A 12,189-nucleotide genomic window follows, 5' to 3' on the forward strand; every position below is an offset into this window, starting at 1 on the left:
GCGAAAATCTGAAAATTGGAAAATGGCTTCATAGTGAGATACAGGACGCAAACCATTACCAATGTACCAATGTAATATACAAAATAGAGGTTATATAGACATTTATTTCCAGTACGACGATATGGAAAACTATCAAAACCTCATTATTGAGGAGGTAGATGTGACCGATATCTTCGAAGATGAAGAGCATCCTTCCGCACCAGGTAGTAAAAGTAGTAGTGGCAGTGGCTTAACAAGAAGCGCTGGTGCAGGCATCGGTAGCAGTAGCAGTGGCAGTAGCAGCGTTGGCAAACCCGGCCACAAGGAAATCCCGTTGCAGGACAAAAACCAAGGATCTAGTCGTTCTTAAAATCAACCCGTATAGTAAACATATAGTGGAAAATAATAATCAATACGAGTCAGTAATTAAAAACCTATGTTTTTTCTTTAATGTAATTTTAATCGTAATACCTCGGTTCTTCAAATACATGATACCTATGTCCTCTTTCACCTTCCCCAAGGAATTTATCAGGGAATCTCATATCTTGTTCAACTTCGTTCTTATCTAGGCGTTTAATTGCTTTATGAGAATTGGGTTCTTGGTGTACTTGAAATTTACCAACTTGTAATTCCGTGTCTGTAATGGTGCCTCTGGACACTCTAGCAAATCCTGTACGTTTTAAGTTTTTGAACAATATGTACTGGCACCACCTATCGTCATCCTCAGGATCGATATCGTGCATACCGGATTTATCACTCACGTAATTGTTGTAATTTCCGTTGTGTGGCTCTGTAACCAAGTAACTTAGCAGAATGGCAGGTCTGTCATGGGCACCCATCAGGTCACGTAATCCCTCGCTCTGTAACTTCCTATCAAGCTCGTCTTCCTCCTGACCACTGTGGAACACATAAACGTCAATTAATTCGCCGTACACATCGAGAATCGCGTGTATAGCCGGTGCTAACTCCCCAACGGGAGATGGTAAGAGATGATGCTCACTCTGAACTATTGGAAATTTAGATAAGAGCACACACCCCCATGTATGTTTATTTGGACCAGGTCCATAATCAGCATACATCTGCAACTCATGAGCCATACGTGAAGTTAGGTCACGGTTACCCATAGTTATACGCTGTGTGTCCGTCTCCAGTAACCCGACAATATCTAATTCCATATCGCGGATCAAATCGATCATCCGATTTTCACTTGCCCACATTTCATTATCAAGCCCAAAGTGCACTGTCCAGATACCAGCGGTTAGCAGTTCTGAGTCCGGGTGATAAGGCTGAGGCACTCCTGTAGGTCTTAGCTGCTCTGTAACATAAGCAATCGCAACAATAAACCCAACCAGTAGCAAGAAGAGCCTTTTCATGTAGGCAGAATTGATATGAATAGTCTCACGGTATTCATTTGAACCAGCAACAATTAAAAGACTTGCTGTAGCTAGTACACAATCTAAACGTTCTCTTAAAACCCAGCCATATGGAACAAACGCGTAAGCAACTGTCCAAACATGAGATAGCGTTAATATCACATATGTCACAAAGGAAGCTGTGAAATTTATGTTAGAAACTTGATTGACGGTGATGAAGTAATTTGGGACAAATAATAGAACGGAGTATGCATAAGGTAATCCACCCAGGATAAATTTGTACCACCCAGTAATATGCTTGCTACCTAATACTAGAGTGGACAAAACCAATGTCCAGATAGGAGTGGATTTTGTTGAATGGGCAAATTTCCATGACGATGTGGCTGCAAATGACATAACAACACAGGTCAATGCAGCAAAGGGCCATGGAAGAGGTCCCATCTGAGCGGATTGGGACCAACCTTCCCATGACCAGTATATTAAAGTAGAAGAATCAGTAAGCAACTGGTGAATTGAGAAAATCAAAGCACCAAGACCAAGAGAGCCCAGGAGTTTTTTACGCAACGTTAAAGGAGTTTGTAAGGCTGAAGGTGCGGAATTTTCGCCGTTGGCGTCAACAGCATAATGGCAACTGTTAATATATGGAGTGAAGATTGCAAAAACTGTGGCAACGATCAAACCTGTCTTATTCCAACCTCCATTTTCTTCGTTCATAATAGGCCAAATTGGATTATTTGAATAGAAAGCCATCTTCAATATAACACTAGCAACTAAACCAAAGCTCCATGCCACTGCATACTGAGTGACGCAAGCTGGTTCTCTGGAGATGCTTCTTAACGTCTGAACAAAATTCATCGTGCTGAGACCAACAGCTACAGCCACCGTGATCAACCTAGTTTCAGGGTGCTGAATCAAATATGCACCAATCCCGACAACATTGCCCAACAATGGTCCATATTGATGGACTAAAATGGGCACGAAAGGAATGCATAGTAAAATTGGACTCAATACTGCTGCAATGGTAGCTTCATAACCGGAAATGCCCATATACCAAAGCGGGAAATACCAAATAATACACAACAACGAAGTGAGGTTTGTCCAAAACATGAAAGAATCAAACACATTCACTAGAATGTAAATTACAGATTCCTGTTTGATATAAGAACTTAAAGGGGCATAAATAATATCTTCTTGCTCTTCAACCACAATATTAATCTCTTCCAGAGATTCATCTACAGATACATTCGAATCATTTTCGTACTTTCCCATATTTTGATAATCGGATCTAGTTCTTCTTTTTGGTGGGGCAGAAACTTGATTTGCAGCCGATGAAATGCCATCAGCGAATGTTAAAGTAATATTTTCCATATCTTTGCAGCTCAAACCATCAAAGAGGACATCTAGAATAATCAATGACCATTCAAAGTAAGCGTATATAGAATACGCTCCTGCTCTTACTTTAAAGTTATGTTCGATGAACCAATAAACTAGCGGTATCAAGGTTCCAAAGAAGGAGAGTGCCACCACTATACGCAATGGCTTCTTCCATTCAGCATGAGAAAGCACAAAGACATCCCAGGGGATAGTCAAAAAGATATAGGAAATCATAAATACATCATGCACGTTATGATCATCTGTACTAGTAATGTATACCCAGCCTCCACATGTGACCGTCCTTAGAACGCCAACAATAGGACCCCATAAGGAACGTGTCTTAAACCAATGAAGCAACAACAGTAAAAATCTAGGCATAGCTGTTAGTGCAATCGCAATTTGGAAAACTGATCTTTCAGGGTATCGATCGCCAATAGTGGCAGACACACTGGGGAACCATTCATCGGGATAACCGTAATGTGCATTACGGACAATCTTATCAAAATGCAGATTATAGCCAAGCAATAGTGCCACAACGAAAGCACCTGAAGCACAAACTGTATGCAGCCATACAATAGACTTACCACTAATGGATACCATAATGCAATAGCTTAGGACATCTTCTTAAAAGAAATAACGCTACACATAGTGACTTACACTGGTGATAATATGTTTTTTTTTCGCTACCAAACTACAGATCCGTAGGAACAACGAAGATGCTTCGAAAAGTTTCGCGAATTAACCAAAAGTTTGATCAGCGCTGACGATGTTAGAGTTTCTACGCCAACCATTTAGTGTTAGTGATTCTATATATAGCTAATATATGGGGCATAAATATTTAAGAGTCTGTGCTCCCGCTTGAAAATCTTCTAGATCAAACAAGTTTCATTCGTGCATTTCACTTGGGCATCTGATAAAGTACTTAGAGTTGTTATATAGTTTCTCTACAGGTGCTGCCCGTCGATTTCCAACGGCCTTTTAGGTGAGATCAGTAGCAGGTATGACCCTTAATCACCATGTTACTGGTTGGAGTTCTGAACGGTTCTTTTACCAAAATGTCATCGCTAAACTATTTTCTTGTCATTCAAGTTGTTAATTATCATGCATAGCAGGAGGGGAAGAGACAGGAGCATACACTTTCAAGTGACCATCGTTTTATGTATCTTTTATGTTATGTAAATGCACTCACAAGCCTTGAAAGCAGCACAAACCATGGCTAAATAGAGTTTAAAAAACTAGATTGGTTCATAATTATTTTATATCTATATCTATAGACAAATAGATGAGAGCATAATCCAAAAAGTTAACTTGTCCAATTTTAGGAAGCGGGAGAACGATCACAATGGCTTGGCGTCGAATATTGACTTGAGAAAAGGGTTTGGTGTTGGATAATCGCTAGAAATATTAACGATTTCCCTCAAGAGCCAAAACCAGGGCCACTCTAGACGGAATGTATACCTGAATAAAGTTTTTCCTATTATTCCACTCGAGGTTGGTGGTATGGAATTCAGAAGTGGCTTCGTCAATTCTGTTGTAACCACCAAATTCCTCCCTGTCCGAGTTCAAAACGATCCTATACTTACCAGGTTGATCAACACCAACACGGTAATCTGAGAACGATTGAGTAGGATGGAAATTAAATATGAACAACAGCCCATTGCGCTCAAAAGCAATCACTTTATCCACTTCATGCTTTAGAGACACATAAGCTTGCGCAGTGTTCAACCATTTATATTTGCGCTCAACTTCTTGCATACCCTTATCAAAAGCATACAATTGTCTGTAACGAAGTAATTTGTCATCCACTAAGTTGAATTGTCTCCGGGCATAGTGGTAACTATCACCGTTGTTCACATTGGGAAAGTCAAGCCATTCTGGATGGCCAAATTCATTTCCTTCAAAGTTCAAGTAAGCTTCACCACCCAATGAATGAGTTATTAATCGGATCAGCTTATGCAATGCAATGCCACGATCAACTACAGGGGGCGCCTGTTTGAGAACGGTCATATCTGTATACATCGCAGCATCCATCAACCAGAACGCTAAGGTCTTATCTCCAACAAGCGCTTGGTCATGTGACTCAGCATAGGCCACAACCTTCTCCCTATGACGCCTGTTAGTCAACGTATAAACTATACTGCCCATCTCCCAGTCCTCGTCCTTCTTCTCCTTCAACAGTTTGATCCACATATCTGGCAAGGCCATTGCCAACCTGTAGTCAAAACCACCACCCCCAATGGACCGTGGTAAACCCAAAGTTGGATAACCTGAGACATCTTCTGCTATAGTAACCCCGGTATTGGGTAACAATTCATGCACTAAGTCATTAGCTAACATCAAATAGGCCAGCGCCTCGTGGTCCACAGAGGATTTTTCAGCAGACAAGTATTCATCGTAATTGCCGCTAAACGCACCACCAGCGCCACAACCGTGGTGATGGTACAACATGGAGGTAACACCGTCAAACCTGAAGCCATCAAACTGATAAACATCAATATAGTACGCCAAATTAGCCAACAAAAACCTTCGAACTTCGAAGTTCCCGTAATCAAACAACCTGGAATCCCATGATGGGTGTTCCCCACGACCAGAGCTCAATGAATGGAAATATTGATGATCGCTGCCATCAAACATATTCAACCCATCAGTTACATTTTTAGATGCATGTGAGTGTACAACATCCAAAAGCACAAGAATCCCCATCCCATGAGCCGTGTCAATGAGCTCCTTCAACTCCTCAGGTGTCCCATATCTAGATGAAACCGCAAAGAAGTTGGTCACTTGGTATCCAAAAGACGCATAATAGGCATGCTCCATTATCGCCATCAACTGAATAGCGTCATATCCAAGATCCTTGATACGAGGCAATACATCAGTCATAAACTCTTTGTAAGATCCGACTTTTGGTTCCGGTGAAGAAATGCCAACATGCGCCTCATAAATTCTTAATGAATCGGAGTCAGGATTAACATGCGGCCGCTCATTGATAAACTTGTACGGGGTTTCAGGATTCCAGAAACGTGCCTCATACGATGGCCCCCAGTTCTTCGCAGTAACCTTATCCGGTTGAGTAGCCCTCGTTATCCAAGCAGGTAAACGATAGATACGACTACCATCTTGCAATTCAAATACTACTTTCACCCTTGAGTCATGGGGAATCCCAAATTCCTTTTGCGAAGTAGGAGGAATCACGCCAGAAAAAATTCCAAACTCGTTCACCTCAGTCAACTCATTCTTAGACTCATCCCAATCATTGAAATCACCTACTAAGAATGCCCTCTTGGCGTTAGGAGCCCACTCCCTATAGGTTATCTCTTTAGTCACCGCATTAGCATGCAACCCATACGTCTTGTACGACGCCCGCGCAAACTCACCCAAACTCAACTCTTTTCCAGATAAAGGATGCCTGATATCATAGCTCCACTTATCTGCCAAGTAACGTCTAGCTGATAACACATCTGCATACGGTCTTAACCATGGATCCAGCTCCACAACTCCCTTGACGTTATCAGGTACATTCGACATTTTAATTTCACTTCTACTAGCACTCTTTACTTACTTCGACGGCACTAATAAAACCTAAACGCTCCAGTTGGCCCCTTTTAGTATCGAAAAGATGATTATCAGTTATAACTAAAGGCGTATCTTTATATATGACTCCTTATATCCTACCTTGGTGTGTGAATTTATCGTTGGGAGAAAAATCTCCGTTCTACTTCTTCCCGGTAGGCAGCCCTTGTTACCAATGGTTATTTGCAGGTAACTGCAGTAGATGGTGATATACCAATATATCTTCAGAGATATGCTACCATCCAGAGATGGCTGTCAGGCTTGCTAGGTTGCGTGAGCGCAATGGCCAATGGCCAATGGATACAGCAGGAGCCCTTGGAGAACGTTTCCGGGTGTGAAGAAGGTGTAAAATGATGAAAGGAGCCCCACATGCGAATTAAACCAACAAAAAACCGGACAGATGACGACTAGCTGAGGGCTATTTGCCGTTTTATATCTTCCTTCTGTTCCGGTTCATTTATATATAACCTCTATGTAAACCGACCTATCGGTAAATCTGTAGTCAAGCTAGAATGGCTTTGTGTAACCCCAGTTTCAAGTCACATATATAATATAATGAGAGTGTGACAAAGTTATCTATGCACTAGTCCAATAGATCTGAATCACTAATTTCAACATCCTCTTCTTCGTAATCAAACTCTATTTCGCTCAGTTCGTCCTCTTCTTCAGCATACTCGACGCCATCAGTGGCGTTCTCGTCATCTCCATATTCATCTTCGTAGTCGTCATCGGGGATGCCGCCAGAGGACCCAAACTGCTGGTCGTATTTCTCAGAGGTGGCATACTTGTCAATATACTCTTGGATTTTCTCTTCATACATCTTGGGGTTTTTCAACTGTAAGGTGGCGGCTTCGTTGTTTAACGGGTCTGACCCATTGGGTTCTTTTAACAATCCAGGAATCATCCATTCAACAATATTGATTAAATCGTATAACGGCGACCACGTAGAGTTAATGACGTCTAGACATATGGACCCAGAAGCCGCATCAATATTGGGATGGAATATCTTATTCACAAATCCAATACTGGGCGACTTGTAAGGGTAGTTGTCCGGTAATTCAACATGCAACCTCCAAACCCCTCTCTCATACGGCGTCCCTCTGGGCCCAAGAAATTTAACATGGAATTCTTGCATATTGTCATCTACCAATTCCACTTCATGGTCCGACATCAACAACTTCATAACGTCTGTTTCTATTCTTCTTTTCGAATTGCTGTTACATATCACACATATGTGTGTAATTATAGTTAGTCATTTCTGCAACCCGGCGGGCTACCTTTACGTCTTGTACTACTTTCTCCCCAGCTTCCTACATACCTCATTACTCCACACTAGTATCAATGTACCAATTCTATGCTATGCTCCCTGTTATACCCTCTCGTTTGTAATGGGATGTAAACTTGGTAAACCTGCTTCCTTCTATTCCCGGAACGGCGTTGCTGCTATCCTTTCACAGTTTGCGCTCCTTCTTATAGGATGCATTACCACATGAGCACCTCGACCGAGGACAGACATACAGCCTTGCTAGTGCTGGTATATAAGTGCTTAGGCAACTAAAATAAGCCTATATTACCGTTTGAAATTATAGTACATTGGTTAATTACACACTTCCTACTCAAAACTCCTCCCAATTTCCGTGTGCGCACACACTTTTATTACAACCCATGCGCAAGAACGGAGATGGAGACAGCCTGATATCCTATTTCGTCTGTAACTCGGTACGCAATTCATCACGTCTCTTCTTGAATGCTTCCAACTTCTTTTCACGGCGTTCGTTAGTCCCTACGACCAAGTCGTGTCTTTTATGGTCATCCAAGAGTTGGAATAATTCGCACATGCGTTCTCTGTGCGACAGCACTTGATGTGCAGTTATGGTCTTGAGGTTTATCTTTGGTTCGGGATGGGTCATTGATGAATAGGTGCTGCGAGCTCTGGATGGGATATATTCGAGAGAATTATGGCTGCTTGTTGTTGTTGTGTTGTATGTGGCTTGTTTCGTAACCAACATGTTCCAAAAAGTGGTTGGTGAAAAAACATTAAAAAAAAGTTAACGTCAATGATCTGCATGCAGAAGGAGCAACGGGAGGATATATTTAAGAGTATTTAACATTATGTCTGAGGCTTCAGGGGGTTTAGTGCTGGAGGATTTTGTAGGGGCTACTTTAAGGATCTGTTTGGGGCCCCGTAGAGTGTTAAAAGGTGTGCTTGTGGCGGTTGATTGCCATGCAAATTACTTGCTGGACAAAGTGGTGGAACATAATGAGGAGATGGTACGGGAATTAGGGCTTGTTAGTGTTCCTTCGAAGTCGGTCGTGAGTGTGAAGATGGATTCAAGTCAGTTTAACAAGATTCGAGACGAGAGGATTTCTATTAAAGGCAAGATGGTAAAGGACACATAGGGAATGTGGAGCAAATAGGTTTAAGAATACCGCTGGGGGGGGGGTGGACATCGGGGTTGGTCAATCATGATTTGCACCAGACCGCCAAATCCCTTTTAAAATAAGGCATAGTGGCGGGAGTCTGGGATCATGTAGTGAAGCAGTATTTTAATTGGGCCCCTTGGTGCTGGTCGAAGGCCACATTTCGTATTGATCGCGAGACAATGCACAGCGAACTACTTTTATTTTGAGGCTGCAATATGTACCATAATCTGGTGTAGGAATGCCATGAATCGATAACATTATAAGGATAAAATGTTTTGTTTTGCGCAGTAGAAGTCTGGTTCAGTAGACAATGACGTAAAATTACCACTTCACTGGGCTTTTTATTGGGAAGTTTAAAATTAAATGGCCGCTTTTCCCGTTAAATACGTATGATTATCGTTTCCCTTTATGTGGAAACGTTGGTTAGGGAAAAAGCAAAGTCGGACCAGGTATAATTGAGCTGTCACGTAATGGGAGGGGGCAATCAAAGATCACTGGGTTAGGCAAGTCCCCGACGTGCTCATTTTCGTCGACCAATTTGTGTAGGTTGGAAGCCTCCCTTTTAGGGTAGATCCATATACATATTTGCATATCTTTCCTAGGCAACTAGGGGTAGCTAACTATACTGTATAGCAGCCAGAATATTTTGCGTCGTATACTGTAGTTTATAGGTCGTAAGGTAGTGGTGTAACCTATCCCTGAATGATAGACCGTTCCATCTTTTGCAAACCATCTTAGGGACACCGACAGTCTCAACAATACAACCTGCAGCAACGTTCCCTAATATCTGAGCAATGCATAAGTCGCCTTTGCTTAGAACATAACCTAGTGCGAAACCGCCTAAGTAGCTATTGCCTCCACCAGTGGGGTCCAATACTTTATTAGGGGTTTTTGTGTGGTATGCAGGGAAATGAAGGATCGACCGTAACTGTTTGTTATCATTCTTTGGAGACAAGGATAATGATCCGTGCTTCCCACATCGTAATATCATGGCATTTTCGTTTTTCAGTAGCGTATCAAATTTCTTAATCAGTGTTTTGCATCCTGCAAGATCCAATGGCTCATTATATCCAAGAAAGCCAGCTGCTTCTTTAGCATTAGGAGACAGGATAATATTTTCCTCTCTATGCATTATTTCAATCAGTTTCTTAAGGTGGACTTCGTTGCAGATATCAGGAAGAGGCTCCCATAGGAATACTGGTGATCTCATCAAAGGTAGCTGTTTAAGTTGTCCCATTATTTCTACAGCCCTCTCAGTGGAACAAATCAGGTGGAATGCAGCAACGTTCTTCACTTCATCTTCACCAAATTCGGTAACTAGATCTTTGACATCTATACTTCTTTTCTCAGTCAAGTACCTGAAACCACGAAGTTCATTATCACAATAGATATTTTCCCCTCTTGTTGTAAGTCTCCTGGAATCGTCTCTAAAATGAATATCCGCTCCCCACTGCTGCAATTCCTTAGTTATTTTATCTGGAAAATCGCTGCCTCGATCGACAATCCATTTTATGCCTTTGGATATCTCAGGGGAATCTGAACAGATGCATGCGCCAGCTATAGTATGTGATCCACCGCCAATCAGGTTCTTGTAGATCTTGCCACCGTAATGGATCTCATCAATGATAAACATTCCATTTGTCATTAGGATAGCCATATCTACTTATATCCTGCTGAGAACAGCTATTATTAAGTTTCACAGAATGCTTTGCTGATGCTAGGACGTTCAAATTTAATCCATTTTGTTTGCCGTAACAGTTACGTTTACACTACCTTCGGACAAACAGCTACTGCTGTTTTATAGGACACACAACAAAAAATCAAAAGAAATACATAATCGAACCTCTAGAAAGACAAATTACAGCCATATGTACTTGTTGGAATATCCTAGGTTGAATCTTGTAATTGTCCTTGTCTGAGCCTGCCTTTATACTTCTTTATGTTATGGGATAAACCAAGACTACACGTGACCTAGCTTAACGAAGATATGTCTGATTCATTAATGGACGATACGTATGGTAAATGCTTCAAAGAGACTTTTACGCTGTTGAACAAACCATAAGACTATAAAAGCTTACAAATATTTTACACAAAAGTGACAAATAGATAATGGTATTCATTTATGATTATCTTTGGTGAAGAATTATCCTGTTGACCTTGTGTCACAGACTTCAGAAACGTTACTTCTGTCGCCCAGACAAAAAAATTAATAAAAAGATGTTCCAGAACCAACCAAAGTACTAAAGTGGTTATGATACTCTTTAAGAGAAATTGTACTGAACTGTTCCTAATTTAAACCATCGAAGGAGTTAGTAGTATTGGAGGACAAATTGGAATTAAATCATATATATTCTTACACAGCCGTTTTGGAGTTGTAAAGCTGTTTCATCAGAGATCTGACCAGAATTTTCTTGAAATATAACATTTGCCCTTTTTATTTACTGTAAGCAAACTTTTTTAGCAGTATGTTGGGTTGTTTCAAGGTTGGGTGTTGACCTTCCTTCCTTAGGTATTTATATATAGATGATAATCATTACCAATCCGTATGCCAATGATTCCACACAAAGGTAGTGTCAAAATTAGTTCGTGAACATGAAACACTTTGAGATTTTAAAAAGTTAGCAATGCATACGGCGACTTACATTGCAATGTAGGTCCAAAAACATGTAACATATTATTTAGCAGACAAACTTCTGAGTTTATCTCATAGTCTTCTGACAGCTCTGATTCGCTGTTTCTTGGCCTGGGTATAGTGACTATCGAGATGCTCTTTTGATTTTACGACACTGTCGAGGGCCACTAGTTGGGGTCACGTGCTAGCTTGAACTTCTCGTCACGTGCCAGCTAATACTTAGGTTGATGATCAGTTACTGTTTATATAGTCTCTAATCTGGCTCAACTACCCTCTGGGGATCTAGCTGGACCTAGCATCTAATCTAATCTAGCTAGTTTGGGTCTTCTTATATAGTTTCTGTTGTCCTACTTAAGCTCTCTTGCTTACTTGCTATGCAGATTCCTAGCCGATAACAGCTCAGTGGTTATCTTGACACTTCTAACAACTCTGATTCGCTGCTTCTTTGTCTTGTTATCGTGACTATCAACATGCTCCTTAGCCTGACTATCATAACTATCGGGATGCTCTTTTGATTTTACGACAGACACACAATCAATATGGTGCTTTAAGTACTAACAACAGTTCACGTCGAAAGCATTACTTGTATGGTTCTATAGTGTAGTGGTTATCACTTTCGGTTTTGATCCGAACAACCCCGGTTCGAATCCGGGTAGGACCTCTTTTTGAGCAAAGCTCAAAAGCCAAATGGCGAGGAGCGGGTAATGCATTTAGTGCTACTAAAGAGAACCCAAATAAGCACTGTTATTTCTAAATAATACATAAAGCTCTCTGCTAGGGCGCAAGTAGACTGTGCAGCAATTGGTAGCTACAGCCGTTTATATAGGTCGCAGGATG

The 12,189-nt window shown here is 41.2% G+C and overlaps 6 protein-coding genes and 1 non-coding gene across 7 annotated transcripts, besides 1 other annotated feature; 2 read left to right on the forward strand and 5 right to left on the reverse strand.

Moving 5' to 3' along the window:
* Window positions 1-437: 437 nt before the first annotated feature.
* CWH43 (Cwh43p) lies at window positions 438-3,326 on the reverse strand (the record flags this gene model as incomplete). Its single annotated transcript, XM_003644349.1, has 1 exon — window positions 438-3,326. One exon carries the CDS (start codon window positions 3,324-3,326, stop codon window positions 438-440), a length of 2,889 nt encoding a protein of 962 aa, XP_003644397.1.
* An 804-nt stretch (window positions 3,327-4,130) lies between these two features.
* Window positions 4,131-6,251, reverse strand: GLC3 (1,4-alpha-glucan branching enzyme; the record flags this gene model as incomplete). Its single annotated transcript, XM_003644350.1, has 1 exon — window positions 4,131-6,251. One exon carries the CDS (start codon window positions 6,249-6,251, stop codon window positions 4,131-4,133), a length of 2,121 nt encoding a protein of 706 aa, XP_003644398.1.
* Window positions 6,252-6,879: 628 nt separating this feature from the next.
* On the reverse strand, window positions 6,880-7,619 carry UBC8 (E2 ubiquitin-conjugating protein UBC8; the record flags this gene model as incomplete). Its single annotated transcript, XM_003644351.1, has 2 exons — window positions 6,880-7,510; window positions 7,615-7,619. The coding sequence occupies 2 exons, from the start codon at window positions 7,617-7,619 to the stop codon at window positions 6,880-6,882; spliced, it is 636 nt and encodes a 211-aa protein (XP_003644399.1).
* A 377-nt stretch (window positions 7,620-7,996) lies between these two features.
* Window positions 7,997-8,305, reverse strand: HTL1 (Htl1p; the record flags this gene model as incomplete). Its single annotated transcript, XM_003644352.1, has 1 exon — window positions 7,997-8,305. The coding sequence occupies one exon, from the start codon at window positions 8,303-8,305 to the stop codon at window positions 7,997-7,999; it is 309 nt and encodes a 102-aa protein (XP_003644400.1).
* Window positions 8,306-8,408: 103 nt separating this feature from the next.
* Window positions 8,409-8,696, forward strand: MAK31 (Mak31p; the record flags this gene model as incomplete). The annotated part of the gene is made up of 1 exon (XM_003644353.1): window positions 8,409-8,696. The coding sequence occupies one exon, from the start codon at window positions 8,409-8,411 to the stop codon at window positions 8,694-8,696; it is 288 nt and encodes a 95-aa protein (XP_003644401.1).
* Window positions 8,697-9,336: 640 nt separating this feature from the next.
* On the reverse strand, window positions 9,337-10,377 carry MAK32 (Mak32p; the record flags this gene model as incomplete). The annotated part of the gene is made up of 1 exon (XM_003644354.1): window positions 9,337-10,377. The coding sequence occupies one exon, from the start codon at window positions 10,375-10,377 to the stop codon at window positions 9,337-9,339; it is 1,041 nt and encodes a 346-aa protein (XP_003644402.1).
* Window positions 10,378-11,507: 1,130 nt separating this feature from the next.
* Window positions 11,508-11,792: a sequence feature (soloLTR fragment).
* A 149-nt stretch (window positions 11,793-11,941) lies between these two features.
* On the forward strand, window positions 11,942-12,013 carry Ecym_1352. The gene has a single exon. It is a non-coding gene; the product is annotated as a tRNA-Gln (tRNA).
* Window positions 12,014-12,189: the final 176 nt, after the last annotated feature.

The sequence above is a fragment of the Eremothecium cymbalariae genome, chromosome 1, assembly GCF_000235365.1.
Source record: "Eremothecium cymbalariae DBVPG#7215 chromosome 1, complete sequence".
NCBI classification, from domain to species: Eukaryota; Fungi; Ascomycota; class Saccharomycetes; order Saccharomycetales; family Saccharomycetaceae; genus Eremothecium; species Eremothecium cymbalariae.